Genomic DNA, 15509 nt, shown 5'->3' with positions numbered 1-15509 from the left:
AGGGTCAAATAGGACTCCAATTTGCAAACGGTCTGGTTCAGCCTCAAACTGTGGTCATGGAGAGGGATGAAGCACTTTGAGACATTCTGAGGTCATGAAAGGCGCTATATAAATGCAAGTTCATTCTTTTTCCTTTATTATTTTCTCTGTTTGCTGTTGGCCAAGATTTGGAGGAAGGGGGAGAAGAGAACGTCCCTTTAAAAGTTGCATTTCAGAGTATGAAGATTGTAACAACATTTCACGATTGCCACATCCACCAACACAGAGAGAGAGAGAGAGAGAGAGACTCAGGAGGTGTCATCATCAGTCACATCCGGGTGGATGTAAATAAATAATCTTGCTGCATCTGGTGGATCTTCATATCGGGCAGAGCTCAGGCGGAGAGGATGCGCTGGAGTTTGGAATTGGCGCAGGCCCTGGTCGTGCTCGTGCTGTGGGTCTGCTGCGGCTCCGGGACCGGCTGTCCATGTTCGGATCGGGCTCTGTGCGAACCCGTGACCGTGGAACATGAGTTCGAGGTGGGTGTTCGGGGGCCGGGGGTGGGTGTTCGTGGGCCGGGGGGTCGGTGTTTGGGTGCCGGGGGGTCGGTGTTCGGGGGCCGGGGGTGGGTGTTTGGGTGCCGGGGGTGGGTGTTTGGGTGCCGGGGGTGGGTGTTTGGGTGCCGGGGGTGGGTGTTTGGGTGCCGGGGGTGGGTGTTCGGGGGCCGGGGGTGGGTGTTCGGGGGCCGGGGGTGGTTGTTTTGGGGCCGGGGGTGGGTGTTCGGTGCTGGGGGTGGGTGTTCGGGGGCCGGGGGTGGGTGTTCGGGGGCCGGGGGTGGTTGTTTTGGGTGCCGGGGGTGGGTGTTTGGGTGCCGGGGGTGGGTGTTTGCCGGCCGGGGGTGGTTGTTTTGGGGCCGGGGGTGGGTGTTCGGTGCTGGGGGTGGGGGCCCCTGGCTCATGGGCTTCTTTACCACGGTGGGTGGAGGTTGTTAAAGTATTGGAGCAAAAGGCACCTGGGGAGTGAGGTGAATTTAAAGGGCACGGGCTGGGCTGAGTTGCGTTGGGGGGCACGGGCTGGGCTGAGTTGGGTTAGGGGCTGAGGCTGGGCTGAGTTGGGTTGGGGGGCACAACCTTCGTTGGATTGGGGGTGTGGGCTGGACTGGGGTGGAGGGAGCATCCGCAGGGCTGGGGGCCAGCGGTGGAACAGAGAGCTCCAGCCTGGAGCATGGGTGAGAGGTGAGCTGCAGAGGGGTCGTTGATATGGTCCAACTGTCAGGAACAGTCTGAGGGGTGTGGGTCAGGGTGAGGGACAGGTGGAGCTATTGGGATGGGGGTAGTGGGGCGGGGGGGAATGTCCGATTATTGTTGAAATGCAAAGTGTCTCATATTATAATCCGTATGTTAAAGTGTTAATATTGGTCTAGTTACAGTTTGTATAAAATAGGACGAACAGTAGTATTGAGCAGTGCAAAGATATTTTAACAAGTGCAGCTTCCATAAAAAGTGTTTTTAAAAATATTTCTCCAATGTGCAGAGTCTTAAATGATGTGTGATCTAACTCCTGCAGTGTGTCTGTCTAATACCATGGTTGAGGTCACCGGTTTGTGGTTTCCACAGAATATTGATCCCCAAAACACCAGTTAAAAATCCTGGAATCTCATGTCATAAAAATGACATTTGACTTTTTCACTCATTGTAAAACTGGGACCCTGGCCACGATTAAACTGAACACAACGTAACAGATCTTTAAAAAATACATTAGTTGCAAAATGACTCTGTAACTGCTGACTGTATTGATGAGGTCAGTATTTACTTCAGAGCAATGTTACTAAGTGGGCAGTGTGGCAGCAACAAGAGCACCACCAATATAACCTGCAGGCTCGATGTGTTCATTCTGCTTTTATCCCACTTCTCCCACCTTCCCACCAACAAAACATTCTTCTGACAGATGGGTGGGATAAAAGTCTCCTCTGCCTGTTGGTTCCAAGAATGAATAAACTTGAATTTATGTCACACCTCATGTCCTCAGGATGTCCCAAAGAACTTCACATGAAATGAATCACTTTTCGAAGTGTTGTCGGCAAACTCAGCAGCAATTTTTAAAAATGTGTTCATGGGATGTGGGCGTCGCTGGCAATGCCAGCATTTATTGCCCATCCCTAATTGCCTTTGAGAAGGTGGTGGTGAGCCGCCTTCTTGAACCGCTGCAGTCCGTGTGGTGAAGGTTCTCCCACAGTGCTGTTAGGTAAGGAGTTCCATGATTTTGACCAGCGACGATGAAGGAACGTTGATATATTTCAAAGTTGAGATGGTATGTGACTTGGAGGGGAACGTGCATGTGGTGTTGTTCCCATGTGCCTGCTGCCCTTGTCCTTCTAGGTGGTAGAGTTTGCGGGTTTGTGAGGCGTTGTCGAAGAAGCCTTGGTGAGTTGCGACAATGCATCCCATGGATGGTACACACTGCAGCCACTGTGCTCCGGTGGTGAAGGGATTGAATGTTTCGGGTGGTGGATGGGGCAGCAATCAAGCGGGCTGCTTTGTCCTGGATGGTGTGGAGTTCTTGAGTGTTGTTGGAGCTGCACTCATCCAGGCAAGTGGAGAGTATTCCATCACACTCCTGACTCGTGCCTTGTAGATGGTGGAAAGGTTTTGGGGAGTCAGGAGGTGACTCAATTGCCACAGAATACCCAACCTCTGACTTGCTCTTGTTGCCACAGAATTTATATGGCTGGTCCCGTTAAGTTTCTGGTCAATGGTGACCCCCAGGATGTTGATGGTAATGCCGTTGAATGTCAAGGGGATGTGGTTAGACTCTCTCACATTGGAAATGGACATTGCCTGGCACTTGGCGTGAATGTTACTTGCCACTTATCAGCCCAAACCTGGATGTTGTCCAGGTCTTGTTGCATACGGGCACGGACTGCTTCATTATTTGAGGGGTTGCGAATGGAACTGAATACTGTGCAATATTCAGTGAAAATCCCCATTTCTGACCTTATGATGGAGGGAAGGTCATTGATGAAGCAGCTGAAGATGGATGGGCCTTGGACACTGCCCTGAGGAACTCCTGCAGCAATGTCTTGGGGCTGAGGTGATTGTCCTCCAACAAGCACTACCATCTTCCTTTGTGCTAGGTATGACTCCAGCCACTGGAGAGTTTTCCCCCTGATTCCCATTGACTTCAATTTTACTCGGGCTCCTTTGTGCCACACTCGGTCAAATACTGCCTTGATTTCAAGGGCTGTCACTCTCACCTCACCTCTGGAATTCAGCTCATTTGTCCATGTTTGGACCTAGGCTGTAATGAGGTCTGGTGGCGGGAACCAAACTGAGCATCGGTGAGCAGGTTATTGGTGAGTAAGTGTCGTTTGATAGCATTGTCGATGACACCTTCCATCACTTTGCAAATGATTGAGAGTAGACTGATGGGGCAGTAATTGGCCGGATTGGATTTGTCCTGCTTTTTGTAGACAGGACATACCTGAGCAATTTTCCACATTGTTGGATAGATGCCAGTGTTGTAGCTGCACTGGAACAGTTTGGCTGGAGGCATTGCTAGTCCTGGAGCACGAATCAGCACTACAGTCGGGATGTTGTCGGGGCCCATAACTTGGCACTTCTTGCTGAAGATGGTTGCAAACACATCAGCCTTGTCTTTAGCACTTACGTGCTGGACTCTGCCATCATTGAGGATGAGCATCTATACAGAGCCTCCTCCACACCGTTAGTTGTTTAATTGTCCACCACCATTCACGACTGGGTGTGGCAAGACTGCAGAGCTTTGATCTGATCCGTTGGTTGTGGAATCATTTCGCTCTGTGCATAGCATGTTGCTTCCGCTGTTTAGCATGCATGTCGTCCTGTGTTGTAGCTTGACCTGGTTGGCACATCATTTTTTGGAACGCCTGGTGCTGCTCCTGGCATGCTCTTCTGCACTCCTCAATCAACCAGGGTTGATCCCCTGGCTTGTTGGTAATGGTAGAGAGAGGAATATGCCGGGCTATGAGGTTACAGATTGTGCTGGAATACAATTCTGCTGATATGTGCAGAGCAAGGTCCCACAAACAGCAAGTTGCATGAATGAACAGTTAATGTGTTTCTGCTGATGTTGGTTGAGAGAAAAGTGTTGGCCAGGACACCAAGAGAACTCCCTGCTCTTCAATATTGCCAGCAGTCTATTAGATCCACTTTAACATCTCATCCAAAAGACAACCCCTCCAACAATGCAGCACTCTCTCATTACTGCACAAAAGTGCCAGCTTGGATGATGCATGTTTGATAGTCTCAGTCCAAATCAAAGGGCCCAAATCACAAAACTGTGATGAACTAAACTGCAGCACTAAACAGGCAGTCTCATTTGAGAACACAGGATGGTTGGTGTGGGAAATGGAAAAATGTCACACTGGTGCAGTATGGGCTGTTTCTCTTTCTCGGGAACTATATTCTGATCTAGTCTTGCTGGTCTCATGGTAGAAATGCTTGATTTGACACCAGGTACCTTAAATGGAAAAGTTTTTAAACTGTAACTCTAAAGTTGCTTGTAATATGAGTTTATTTAGTTTAAGTTGTCCTTTTGAAGTGTATTGAGCACCAACACTTGGAATGGAGTATTGGGATGTGAGCTCCTTTTCCTCATGTTGTTCAGTTCCTCTCACCTGCACTATTGTGGAAATGGAAGTTCTGAGAGGTTGTTCCTCTTTAGCATATTCTTTTCTCTGGTAGCTGCATTTAGATCGACATTGGTGGTAACATGAGAATCAGTTCACCAGCCGTTCCTTACCCCGTAACCTGGGGAAATGATAATGGGCCAAATTTTGCTCTAACAGGGCATCTAACGGTGCTTGCCGTTACTTGGACCTGCCCTTGCACGTTTTTGAGTGGCAAGTTGCTGAAAGTGCGAACTGATAACGGGGCAGTGAGTGAAACAGGGCATTTGGGAGCCGAGTGAACAGGACAAGCAACAGGGTATCTCCTTAACCAATGAGATTGAAGGATTGTGAAATTAACAGCGCAAGGATTGAGAAGGAAGTGTAAATTAGAGTGGGCGAATTCAATGTCAAATCAGGTACAGAAAGAGAAATAAAGAGAGGAAAAGAAAGATTGGATTAAAAGAGAGAGAAAAAAGCGAGTGAAAGGGGAAGTAAAAAAAAGTTTGAATTTTAAATTATTTTTTAAAATCTCCAACAGCAATTAAATCCTGAAGGAATGAGACTCCACTCTTGTAATAGTTAATTTTCAGTGCCAGAGATCTTGATTGCCGATAATGAACACATTCACCGTCGTTAAAAAGGTACTTCGACTGGAATGGAAAAGACGTAACTTTCCATGGCGAGTTTAGTTTGAATCTCCTGCGCAAATACATGAACTTTACGTCGTTCAATGAATTTTAACGGTGAGCAAGATAGCGAGATGCTGTTTTCGTGAAGCTAACAGTGGAGCAGCCCAACTCGGTCATCAACTTGTGGATGTTTGAGTTTAACTGCGTATCTGCCCCTCGCCTGAAGTTGCTGTACCATTTACACATAAATAAAACGAGCGCCATTAGCCTCACCGTTATTTTGTCAACAAAATCTGGGCCATTGATTGTGAAAATATATATTTTTAAATGGCAGTTTTCTGCCCTTCATTACTGCAATTGACTGCTTTATTTTGTACTAGGTCTTTGTCTTTGATGTTGGAGGAAAGGATTGGAAGTATTATGACTGGTCTAAGGTCACGACTATTGCAGCCTTTGGACCTTACGATCCTGAGCTTTTGTGTTATGCTCATGCGAATCAAGTTCGAGTTGTCCTGAGAGGTAAGTAATTTTATCACAGAAAAAACAAATGTCCTTCTGTCTTCCAATGCAAGCTGTATTATTGAGAACCACATAAAAGGACATTCAGTGCACAGCCTTGAATTGCGACCTTACAGTGCTGAAATTCCTCTACAGCTCCTGCACAACTCGAGCTAATAATTCCACATTCCATCTATAATATATTAAAATCTTACATCCACACACACACCTCCTGTCTACAAAACCTTACTTTCTATTTTCAAGTTTTTCACACTTTTGTGGCAACTTTTTCCATTTATAAATTCCTCTGTCCACATTTATAATGATGTGGAGATGCCGGTGATGGACTGGGGTTGACAATTGTAAACAATTTTACAACACCAAGTTATAGTCCAGCAATTTTATTTGAAATTACACATTTATAATGGGAACTGTCTCCGTAAACTTGATGCACTGTAATTACATCCTCCCCACTAGTGGTGGCACTGTAGCACCTCTGTTTTGCATCTTTCAGCTCAAATTGGCATTTAAATAAAAATTATAATTGATCAAAGTATTGTATTAAAAATTAGGACAAAATTTATGATTTCACAATGGGGTCTGAGTTACATCTGAACACCCTGGTTGAATTATCCCCCACACTCCAATCCTGCTTCGTCTGAATACTACACAAGTCTGGACTCTCTTTGTCCATTGCCATGGGAGATTGACTGGTGATGTATTTTTATTCTACTTTTCACCTCCCAAACTTGCTGGGTTCGTGAGCACTGAGCGGGAGTCTTCTGATCTAGGAGTGGGGGAGGGGGAGAATTCTGAGGAAGGAGATTGTGGGATCCAGCAAGGACTCAGGAGATGGTCAGGGATTGCTGGGATCTGGCAGTATTGGGGAGATGAGAGAATGGAGGGTCTAACATGTCTTGTTGAGGAGGAGTGGGTTCTAATGGAATGGGATCCAAACTGCTATTGACATCTTTGGAAGCATCAGTCCCTCACCCCTCACATGTTCCTGCAAGTTAGGTGCCCGAACCACCGCTTCCCTCATCGTCGCCCTATTCCGATCTTCTGTACTTGCCTGGAGCATTTAAGCAGAAATGCTTGGTTAAGAAAGCCTTAAAAAGCGCAAACAAATCACTGGGGTTCATTTCTAGAGGAAAATAATTCACAGCAGAGAAGTTATGTTAATCTTGTATAGGTCCTTGGTTAGAAAACACTGAGAGGACTGTGCACAGTTCTGGTCTCCATACTACAAAAAGATACAGAAGGACTGGAGAAAGTGCAAACAGGATTTACAAGGATGATATCAGAACTGAGAGAGTATAACTATCAGGAAAGACTGAACAGGCTGGGGCTCTTTTCTCTGGAAAAGAGAAGGCTGGGACGTGATCTGATAGAGGTATTTAAAATTATGAATGGGTTCGATCGGGCATATGGAGAGAATAATTGGCAAGATGTAACGAGTGCCACAGGAATCAGTGTCCTAGTACATGAATCACAAAAAGTTAGTATGCAGGTACAGCAAGTGATTAGGAAGGCAAATGGAATATTGTCATTTATTGCAAGGGGAATGGAATCTTAAAGTAGAGATGTTTTGCTACAGTTGTGCAGGGCATTGGTGAGACCACATCTGGAATACTGTGTGCAGTTTTGGTCTTCTTATTTAAGAGAGGACATAATTGCTTTGGAGGCAGTTCAGAGAAGGTTCACTCAACTGATTCCTCAGAAGAGGGGGTATCTTGAGAGAAAAGGTTGAACAAGTAGGGCCTGTATACACTGGAGTTTAGAAGAACGAGAGGTTATCATATTGAAACATACAAGGTCCTGAGGGGACGAGAAGGGGTAGATGATGAGAGGATGTTTCCCTTTGTGGGAGATACTAGAACTCGTGGCCACCAGTTTAAAAATAATGGGTCTCCCATTTAAGACGGAGATGAGGAGGAATTTTTTCTCTCACAGGGTCGTGAGTCTGTGGAACTCCCTTGCCAGAGAGCGGTGGAGGCAGGGTCATTGAATATTTCTAAGGCTGAGTACGCTAGATTCCTGATTAACAAGGGAGTCAAAGGTTGTAGTAGGCAGACAGGTAAGTTGGGTTGAGGTCACAATCAGATCAATCATGACCTTACCAAATAGCAGAGCAGGCTCGAGGGGCTGAATGGCCTACACCAGCTCTTGTATGTTCATATGTTCGTATTTTTCCATTTGTGGGCGAGTCCAAAACTAGAGGTAATCCAAATCAATAAGATAGTCACAAATTAATCCAACAGGGAATTCAGGAAAAACTTATTTAGTCAGTGAGTGGAAAGAATGTGGAACTTGCTACCACATGGAGTGGCTGATGCTAATGACATAGATGCATTTAAGGGGAAGCTGCAGAAGTATATGAGGGAGAAGGATATGTCCAGGCTTTGGAGACAGGCTGAGGCCTTCAAATAAAAGCTTCACTTGTCTTTAAAGTCTTTGCTTCAAGCAAAGACACTAAAAGACACAAAAGAAAATTAGTTGGACAAATACAAACATGTTATTGTGAAATGTCATTTTTTGAATTTGTATTTTATTTTAGAAACTCTTATTTTATAAATTAAATATTGCAGTTACTGAGGAAAAACATGGTCCATGAAAAACAGTTTCAGCTGCAGGTTGAGAAATCTGTTCCACACCATCACTTGGTGGCCGTAGTGTGGAACTGCATCACCACAGGCCACATTATGGGCAAAATCCTATTATAAAGGAGACAGGACGGGCGTCACTGGATGCGAACACAATTAAAATAGAAAAACAAAAGACACTGTTGACACAGAACTTTTGAATAGAAAGATGACAGGACATACTGTTTTTAACAACCTATAAATAGATAGGTGGAACTTTTATTCCCTGGCACAGCAGCAGTCTGCCACTGATGCCAGGATTTAGAATGAAGAATGCAGTTTAATGAAAGCCCGACCCAATTGTGTCCAGAGCCCAGCACACACGCTCCATTCTTCCGACTCTGGGCGACTGAGATTTCTCCTCTTCCACCATCAATGGCAGAACCTTCAGCTGTTACTGTCTTGAACTCCAGATTCTTCTTCTTCAACCTCTTTGTCTTGCTATTTCTCTTCCTATCTTCGAAAGCCTCATCAAAACCTACCTGTTTGACTGTGCCTTTGGTCACTTCCCTCAAGTGTCAGCATGGCTCAGTGGTAGCACTGTGTCTCTCCTCCTGGATCAGAAGATTTTGGGTTTACTCCAGGACTTGACATATAAGTGCAGTACTGAGGGAATGCTGCATTGCCAGAGGTGCTGTGTTTCAGATGAGACCTTAAACAAAGGCTCCACCTGCCTGTTCAGGTGGATGTAAAAGACCCCATTGGCACAATTCAAAGAACAGGGAGTTCTCCTGGTGTCCTGGACAACATTCATCCCTCAACCGACATCACCAAAACAGATTAACTGGCCATTTATCTAATTTCCTGTTTGGGGGCCTTTCTGGGCACAAATTAACTATCACATCTGCTTGCAAAGCAACAGTGATTACGCTTCAAAAATAATTAATTGGCAATGAAGCATTTCAGGACATCCTGAGGATGTGTCAGGCATGATGTCAATGCAAATTCGAGCTAAATCTCCCTCTACTACTTCCGACTTGATGTTGGCAGTTCTGTCCTGCAAAGTGTCTTGGGACACAATGTTGTGCGAAACATGCTCTATAATTGGAAGTTGTTTCTTCACCCTTCACCAGGAGTTTTTATGCTATGGAACATTGTATACAGACAACGCCGAGCAAATTGGATCGATGAGCAATTGCAGTTGGCAAAAAGGCAATTTATGGATGGAATCAATTTGGATGTTACTTTGAAATAAAGGGACTATTAAGGAGTCAAAAAAAGAAATCACTCGCTGCATTTTTATTGGGTAAAGTTTGAAGCAGACTTTTACTGCTGAGAAGTTTGCACATAACGGACTTTGATAACTCAGATTACAGTGATACAATTCTTGACCTTAGGCTCCCGAATGCCTTCTTGTTCAGGCAGTGACTACATGAGCCATGCAAATCCTGGTTCGTGCTGAGTTATCTGATTTCAGCTGGGATGTTGGAGGGCACAATTTACGCCTAGTGCCACTGGGTCGGGGAAGGTCAAATGAACCATCTGATCATTATCTGGAAACCTCCCACTGGAAGTGTGACCGTGCAGATGGCCACCAATTGGGTTAGTCCCCCCACCCATGTTAAAATAGCCTGCCAGCACTCAATGTCTGGCCTCACATAAAAGAACTTTGGCCAATTTGACTCGGTATTGGAGTGTGGCTGGCCCTTTTGGGACTACAATTTGGTTACAACTTAATGCCTTTTGGAGAGGAGGAGAGAAAATTGATGGAAAATTGGAGGAAGAAGGTGAGTGAGCAGTGGGGAATTGAACCTGATTAATATTTGATAACCGAGGATCCTATTAATTCTAACTCACAATTTGCCCCAACTTTATCCTGTTCCTTTTTATACAGTCATGAACACTGTCGAACTCCTAACCTGTTAAATTCACAGTTCCCATGGACCATGTGCGAGTGCATATAAAAACCATATAACTACTAGTGATATCCAACATAAGGTATGAGATGAAACTAACTTCTTCTTGTTACTCTTTGGCCCTTAGGTCACATTTAACGTGCCTTGGTCTCCAGACTGCATTGATGGCCGATGCTATGACTTTTTGAGAATTGCAAATTCCTGTGACTTTTTATTTGTGATGTCCTATGATATGCAGAGTCAAATGTGGGACAATTGCTTTGCAAAGGCAAATGCTCCCTATTACCAGACTTTATCAGGTATGTACAATAAGACCATCTGGTTCAGGGTCTACCTGCCCGATATCAATGTGAATCTAAGACCCTCATTATTATTTTCCCCATTTAGGTTACTCCGCTTATATCAATCTGGGAATTGATTCCAGAAAGCTCGTGCTGGGAGTTCCATGGTATGGTTATGACTATCCTTGCACACAGTTTTTTGAGGTAAGGTTTTGTCATTATCTGGCTTTCAGTAATCCGAATTATTTAGAATAGACTATTGTAAACCATTACAAAAGAGCCAGAGGTGATCTGGGGAAACATTTTTTTTACGCAGCGAGTTGTTATGATCTGGAATGCACTGCCTGAAAGGGTGGTGGAAGCAGATTTAATATTCACTTTCAAAAGGGAATTGGATAAATACTTGAGGGGAAAAATTTACAGGGCGATGGGGAAAGAGCAAAGGAATGGGACTAATTGGATAGTTCTTGTGACGAGCCAGCACAGGCATCATGGGCCGAATGACCTCCTCCCTTGCTGTACTTACTATGATACTATGATGTTATGATTGTCTTGTTGCTGTGCAAAATATCCCATTGATTCACTGTTCTGGAGAAATTATTTGTTTGCAGTGCTTGCTCTCTGGGCTTACCTTATCTGTGCTATTTAACATTTTATTCCACTGAGGCCTCCCCTTAACTGCATTCTTCTAGGTTGTAAATCTTAAGCTTCTCGAATCTTTTCTCAAAGCTCATCCTTTTAACACAAGGAATCATAAGAACATAGGAACAGGAGGAGGCCATTCAGCCTCTCAAGCTGTTCCGCCATTCAATTAGATCATGTCTGATCTGTATCTTCATTCCATCTACACACCTTGGTTCCATAACCCTTAATACCCTTCCCTAACAAAAATCTATCAATTTCAGTTTTGAAGTTTTCAATTGACCGAGCCTCAACAGCTTTTTGGGGGAGAGAATTCCAGATTTCCACGGCCCTTTTCGTGAAGAAGTGCTTCCTGACATCACCCATGAACAGCCTTGCTCTAATTTTCAGGTTATGTCCCCTTGTTCTGGACTCTCCCACCAGAGGAAATACTTTCTCTCTATCTACCCTTTCAACTGCTTTGATCATCTTAAACACGTCAATTACATCACTCCGTAATTTTCTATATTCAGTCTTGTTGCTGTCTATTTGAAATTACAACCTTGTCCTTGTCTATAAATGTACTATTTAATTTTATATATTTCAGTGAGAGACCCTCCTGTCCAAATTGTAAAACTTATTTTTCTCTAATTGTTCCTCTTTAAACTTAGAGATCAGTCATGTTGTTACTGCATTTTTGAAGTTACCAAAGTAACTATATTTTCATCCTTTTGTATTTTCAGACTGGTAGGTGTGTATTGGAAAAGATTCCTTTCCGAGGTGCCCCTTGCAGTAATGCAGCTGGACGTCAGGTCCCATACAAAGAGATCGCAGAGCATGTGCACAAATCAATTACTGGCAGATATTGGGATGATGAGCAGAAAGTCCCGTCTTATATCTACATGGTAAGACTATCAATCAAAACACAATGGAGAGTTGTGCATTGTCCATTCTTTGCAGAATGCAAACCTTGCAGTATTTCATGATTCAATATTCCCTGTGTACAGGATTCAGCACAGTTCAGAATGTACAGTTTATACAGTAGAAAATGTGTGTAGTTGGAGAATAGCCAAGAAAATGGGAGTTGACAGACAAAGCACCAAACCCAGTTCCGTTTGTTCAGACATTGTGTATGACCAGTTGCAAAAAATGAGATGAGCTGTGGTCTTTTCAAATCGATCACTTTACACAACCCATATTGACCCTCCTGTGAAAATTAGCGATTGTTTGGTTTGTGAAATGTGTGCCCCTGTCTCCCATTTGATGATCAATTTAGCACAAAAGATTGACGGTAGCGTACCCTGTACATAAGAAAACTGCACAGTAGCAAATACCACACACTCTTGATCTACTGCATTCTAATGTCCTTCAGGGAAGGAAACCTGCCGTCCTTACCCGGTCTGGCCTATATGTGACTCCAGACCCACAGCAATGTGGTTGATTCTTAATTGCCCTCTGAAATGGCCTAGCAAACCACTCAGTTGTAAAATCCAGATACGAAAAGTCATAATAAGAATAAAACCGGATGGACCACCCGGCATCGGACCACTGGGCACCGGACACGACAACGGCAAACCAAGCCCAGTCGACCCTGCAAAGTCCTCCTCACTCACATCTGGGGACTTGTGCCAAAATTGGGAGCGCTGTCCCACAGACTAGTCAAGCAACAGCCTGACACAGCCATACTCACAGATCTTTCAACCAACTTCCCAGAATCTTCCATCACCATCCCTGGGTATGTCCTGTCTTCATCAATGACCTTCCCTCCATCATAAGGTCAGAAATGGGGATGTTCGCTGATGATTGCACAGTGTTCAGTTCCATTCGCAACCCCTCAAATAATGAAGCAGTCTGATCCCGCACGCAGCAAGACCTGGACAACATCCAGGCTTGGGCTCATAAGTGGCAAGTAACATTCGCGCCAGATAAGTGACAGGCAATGCCCATCTCCAACAAGAGAGGGTCCAACCACCTCCCCTTGACATTCAACGGCATTACCATCACCAAATCCCCCACCATCAACATCCTGGGGGTCACCATTGACCAGAAACTTAACTGGACTAGCCATATAAATACTGTGGCTACGAGAGCAGGTCAGAGGCTGGGTATTCTGTGGCGAGTGACTCACCTCCTGACTCTGCAAAGCCTTTCCACCATCTACAAGGCACAAGTCAGGAGTGTGATGGAATACTCTCCACTTGCTTGGATGAGTGCAGCTCCAACAACGCTCAGGAAGCTCGACACCATCCAAGATAAAGCAGCCGCTTGATTGGTTCCACCACCCTAAACATTCACTCCCTTCACCACCGGCGCACAGTGGCTGCAGTGCGTACTATCCACAGGATGCACTGCAGCAACTCGCCAAGGCTTCTTCGACAGCACCTCCCAAACCCGCGACCTCTACCATCTCGAAGGACAAGAGCAGCAGGCACATGGAAACACCACCACCTGTATGTTCCCTTCCAAGTCACATACCATCCCAACTTGGAAATATATCGCCGTTCCTTCATCGTCGCTGGGTCAAAATCCTGGAACTCCCTTCCTAACAACACTGTGGGAGAACCGTCACCACACGGACTGCAGCAGTTCAAGAAGGCGGCTCACCACCACCTTCTCAAGGGCAATGAGGGATGGGCAATAAATGCCGGCCTCGCCAGCGACGCCCACATCCCATGAACGAATAAAAAAAAATACCTAGTCACATGTCTAATTGACATTGGCCAAGTCTTGCTGAGATACTTGATGCACTGCAGTCAAACGCTGTGATGCTTGAGCTTTCAGCAGTAACATTGAAATCATGTTTTCCACCTTTCGATTGCAATATTTTGTTACTTTGAGCAATTTGAAAAGATTATTTTGAAATGATAGAATGTTCCACATTGAGTTAAATCAGACCTTGGATAATTCGATTTATTTTTTTAAATCATTTTCTCTGGAGGCCCATGCTAACTCTGACTTGCAAGTCATCTATCTCTTTCTATTTCCCCCAAATCATTTTTTTCCCAATCAAACACCATAATCTTTTGACTTGTTGCATCCGAATTGACATCTGGGCTGTTCATGTGGATTTTTCTAAGTTGCTGTACTGAGGGAGTGCTGCACTGTCGGAGGTGCCGTCCTTCAGATGACACGTTAAACTGAGGTCCCGTCTGTGCTTTCAATGTGTGCCTTATGTTCATATGTTGCACAGCATCCAGATGAGTTAATTGGTTTGGGTGTTAAAAAAGATAGACTTGGAGCTGCTCCTGCTCCGTTCCCGTTACTTGTGTGGACGTGCAGCGGAAAACCGCGTTTGTGCACGGAAATGGAGTTTCTGCCGACGGTCAGGGGACGGAGTGGGAGAAGCCCTGAGGAAATTGCCGGCCGTAGCCGTAAGTCCCTAATTTTTGAGTTTGTTTTGCTCATTTGTCATTGTGCATTTTCTCATCGTACATTTCAGTCCATTCTGTCTTCTGCTGATGAAGATTTTCAGCATAGTGTCTCGAACTGAGCATTGACCCAAACCCCTCGCTCCTATCTGTGTAACTCTTCATTTTTTTATGGCAGGTTAATAATACATTTCATGAGGTCTGGTATGACGATCCACAGAGCATTTCAATTAAGTCAGCGATCATGAAGAAATTGAGACTCCGTGGCATAGGCATGTGGAATGGAAATATGCTGAACTACAGTGATGATCATTTCATAGTAAAGCAAACTGAAGACATGTGGAATGCTCTTTGCCCTTTGTGAGGAAAACGGCGACGTTGAACCATCTCATCTTAACAGAATGTAATCATTTAATTTTGCAAGTAAACTCAGCAAAAAGTGAGCTCGCTTCCAACATGAGAAATTAAAGATAACGCAGATCTTGGAAACAGATTTAACATTTTGTCGAGCTGACGAATTTCTATTCAATGAAAAGAAAATGTACTGCTACAGTTTGTACTCCAAGATCTGGTCGCTTCAGGCATTTCAAGTTGTTTACAAAATGCATCAAATCTGTATTGACTTTCATAATGCTTAATGATAGTGCAGGTTAAAACATCTTGCCGCTAATTATTTACAATTCAGAAAACAAGTCAGCTTTCCCGTTGGGTAATAATCCAATTCTGATATGCACACGCGTGTTGTCTGTTTTATGCACATCTTAATTCTTGACAATGATTTTGATGATTTTATTTTGATTGGTTATCATTTTGAACCGAGATAACTTTAATTTTCAACTTTCCTCCATTAAGGGGGGGTGAACGGACCAGATAATAGTATCCTGTGTACTGCTAGTATTTTTATTTAATTGTAATATTACAAGACAATGTAACCATTTGAATTTTATTCCACCTGAGTGCTTCACAATTGTATATTCTTGAAAAGCA

At 44.4% G+C, this 15509-nt stretch overlaps 1 protein-coding gene across 1 annotated transcript; it reads left to right on the top strand.

The window, feature by feature from the left end:
• The first annotated feature begins 386 nt into the window (after window positions 1-386).
• LOC137325601 (di-N-acetylchitobiase-like) lies at window positions 387-14886 on the top strand. The gene is made up of 7 exons (XM_067990866.1): window positions 387-518; window positions 5637-5775; window positions 10271-10284; window positions 10380-10551; window positions 10640-10737; window positions 11898-12059; window positions 14701-14886. Exons 1-7 carry the CDS (start codon window positions 387-389, stop codon window positions 14884-14886), a joined length of 903 nt encoding a protein of 300 aa, XP_067846967.1.
• Window positions 14887-15509: the final 623 nt, after the last annotated feature.

Source organism: Heptranchias perlo, chromosome 9, assembly GCF_035084215.1.
Source record: "Heptranchias perlo isolate sHepPer1 chromosome 9, sHepPer1.hap1, whole genome shotgun sequence".
NCBI lineage: Eukaryota > Metazoa > Chordata > Chondrichthyes > Hexanchiformes > Hexanchidae > Heptranchias > Heptranchias perlo.
This window is presented reverse-complemented; position numbering and strand designations above follow the sequence as displayed.

What these genes read in the sequence shown, in the direction of transcription:
- LOC137325601 (XM_067990866.1), top strand. Translation starts at nt 387, where the DNA reads ATGCGCTGGAGTTTGGAATTGGCGCAGGCCCTGGTCGTGCTCGTGCTG. An exon ending in CTATTACCAGACTTTATCAG is followed by an intron (nt 10,552 to 10,639) that starts GTATGTACAATA and finishes TTCCCCATTTAG; the next exon opens with GTTACTCCGCTTATATCAAT. An exon ending in CTTGCACACAGTTTTTTGAG is followed by an intron (nt 10,738 to 11,897) that starts GTAAGGTTTTGT and finishes TTGTATTTTCAG; the next exon opens with ACTGGTAGGTGTGTATTGGA.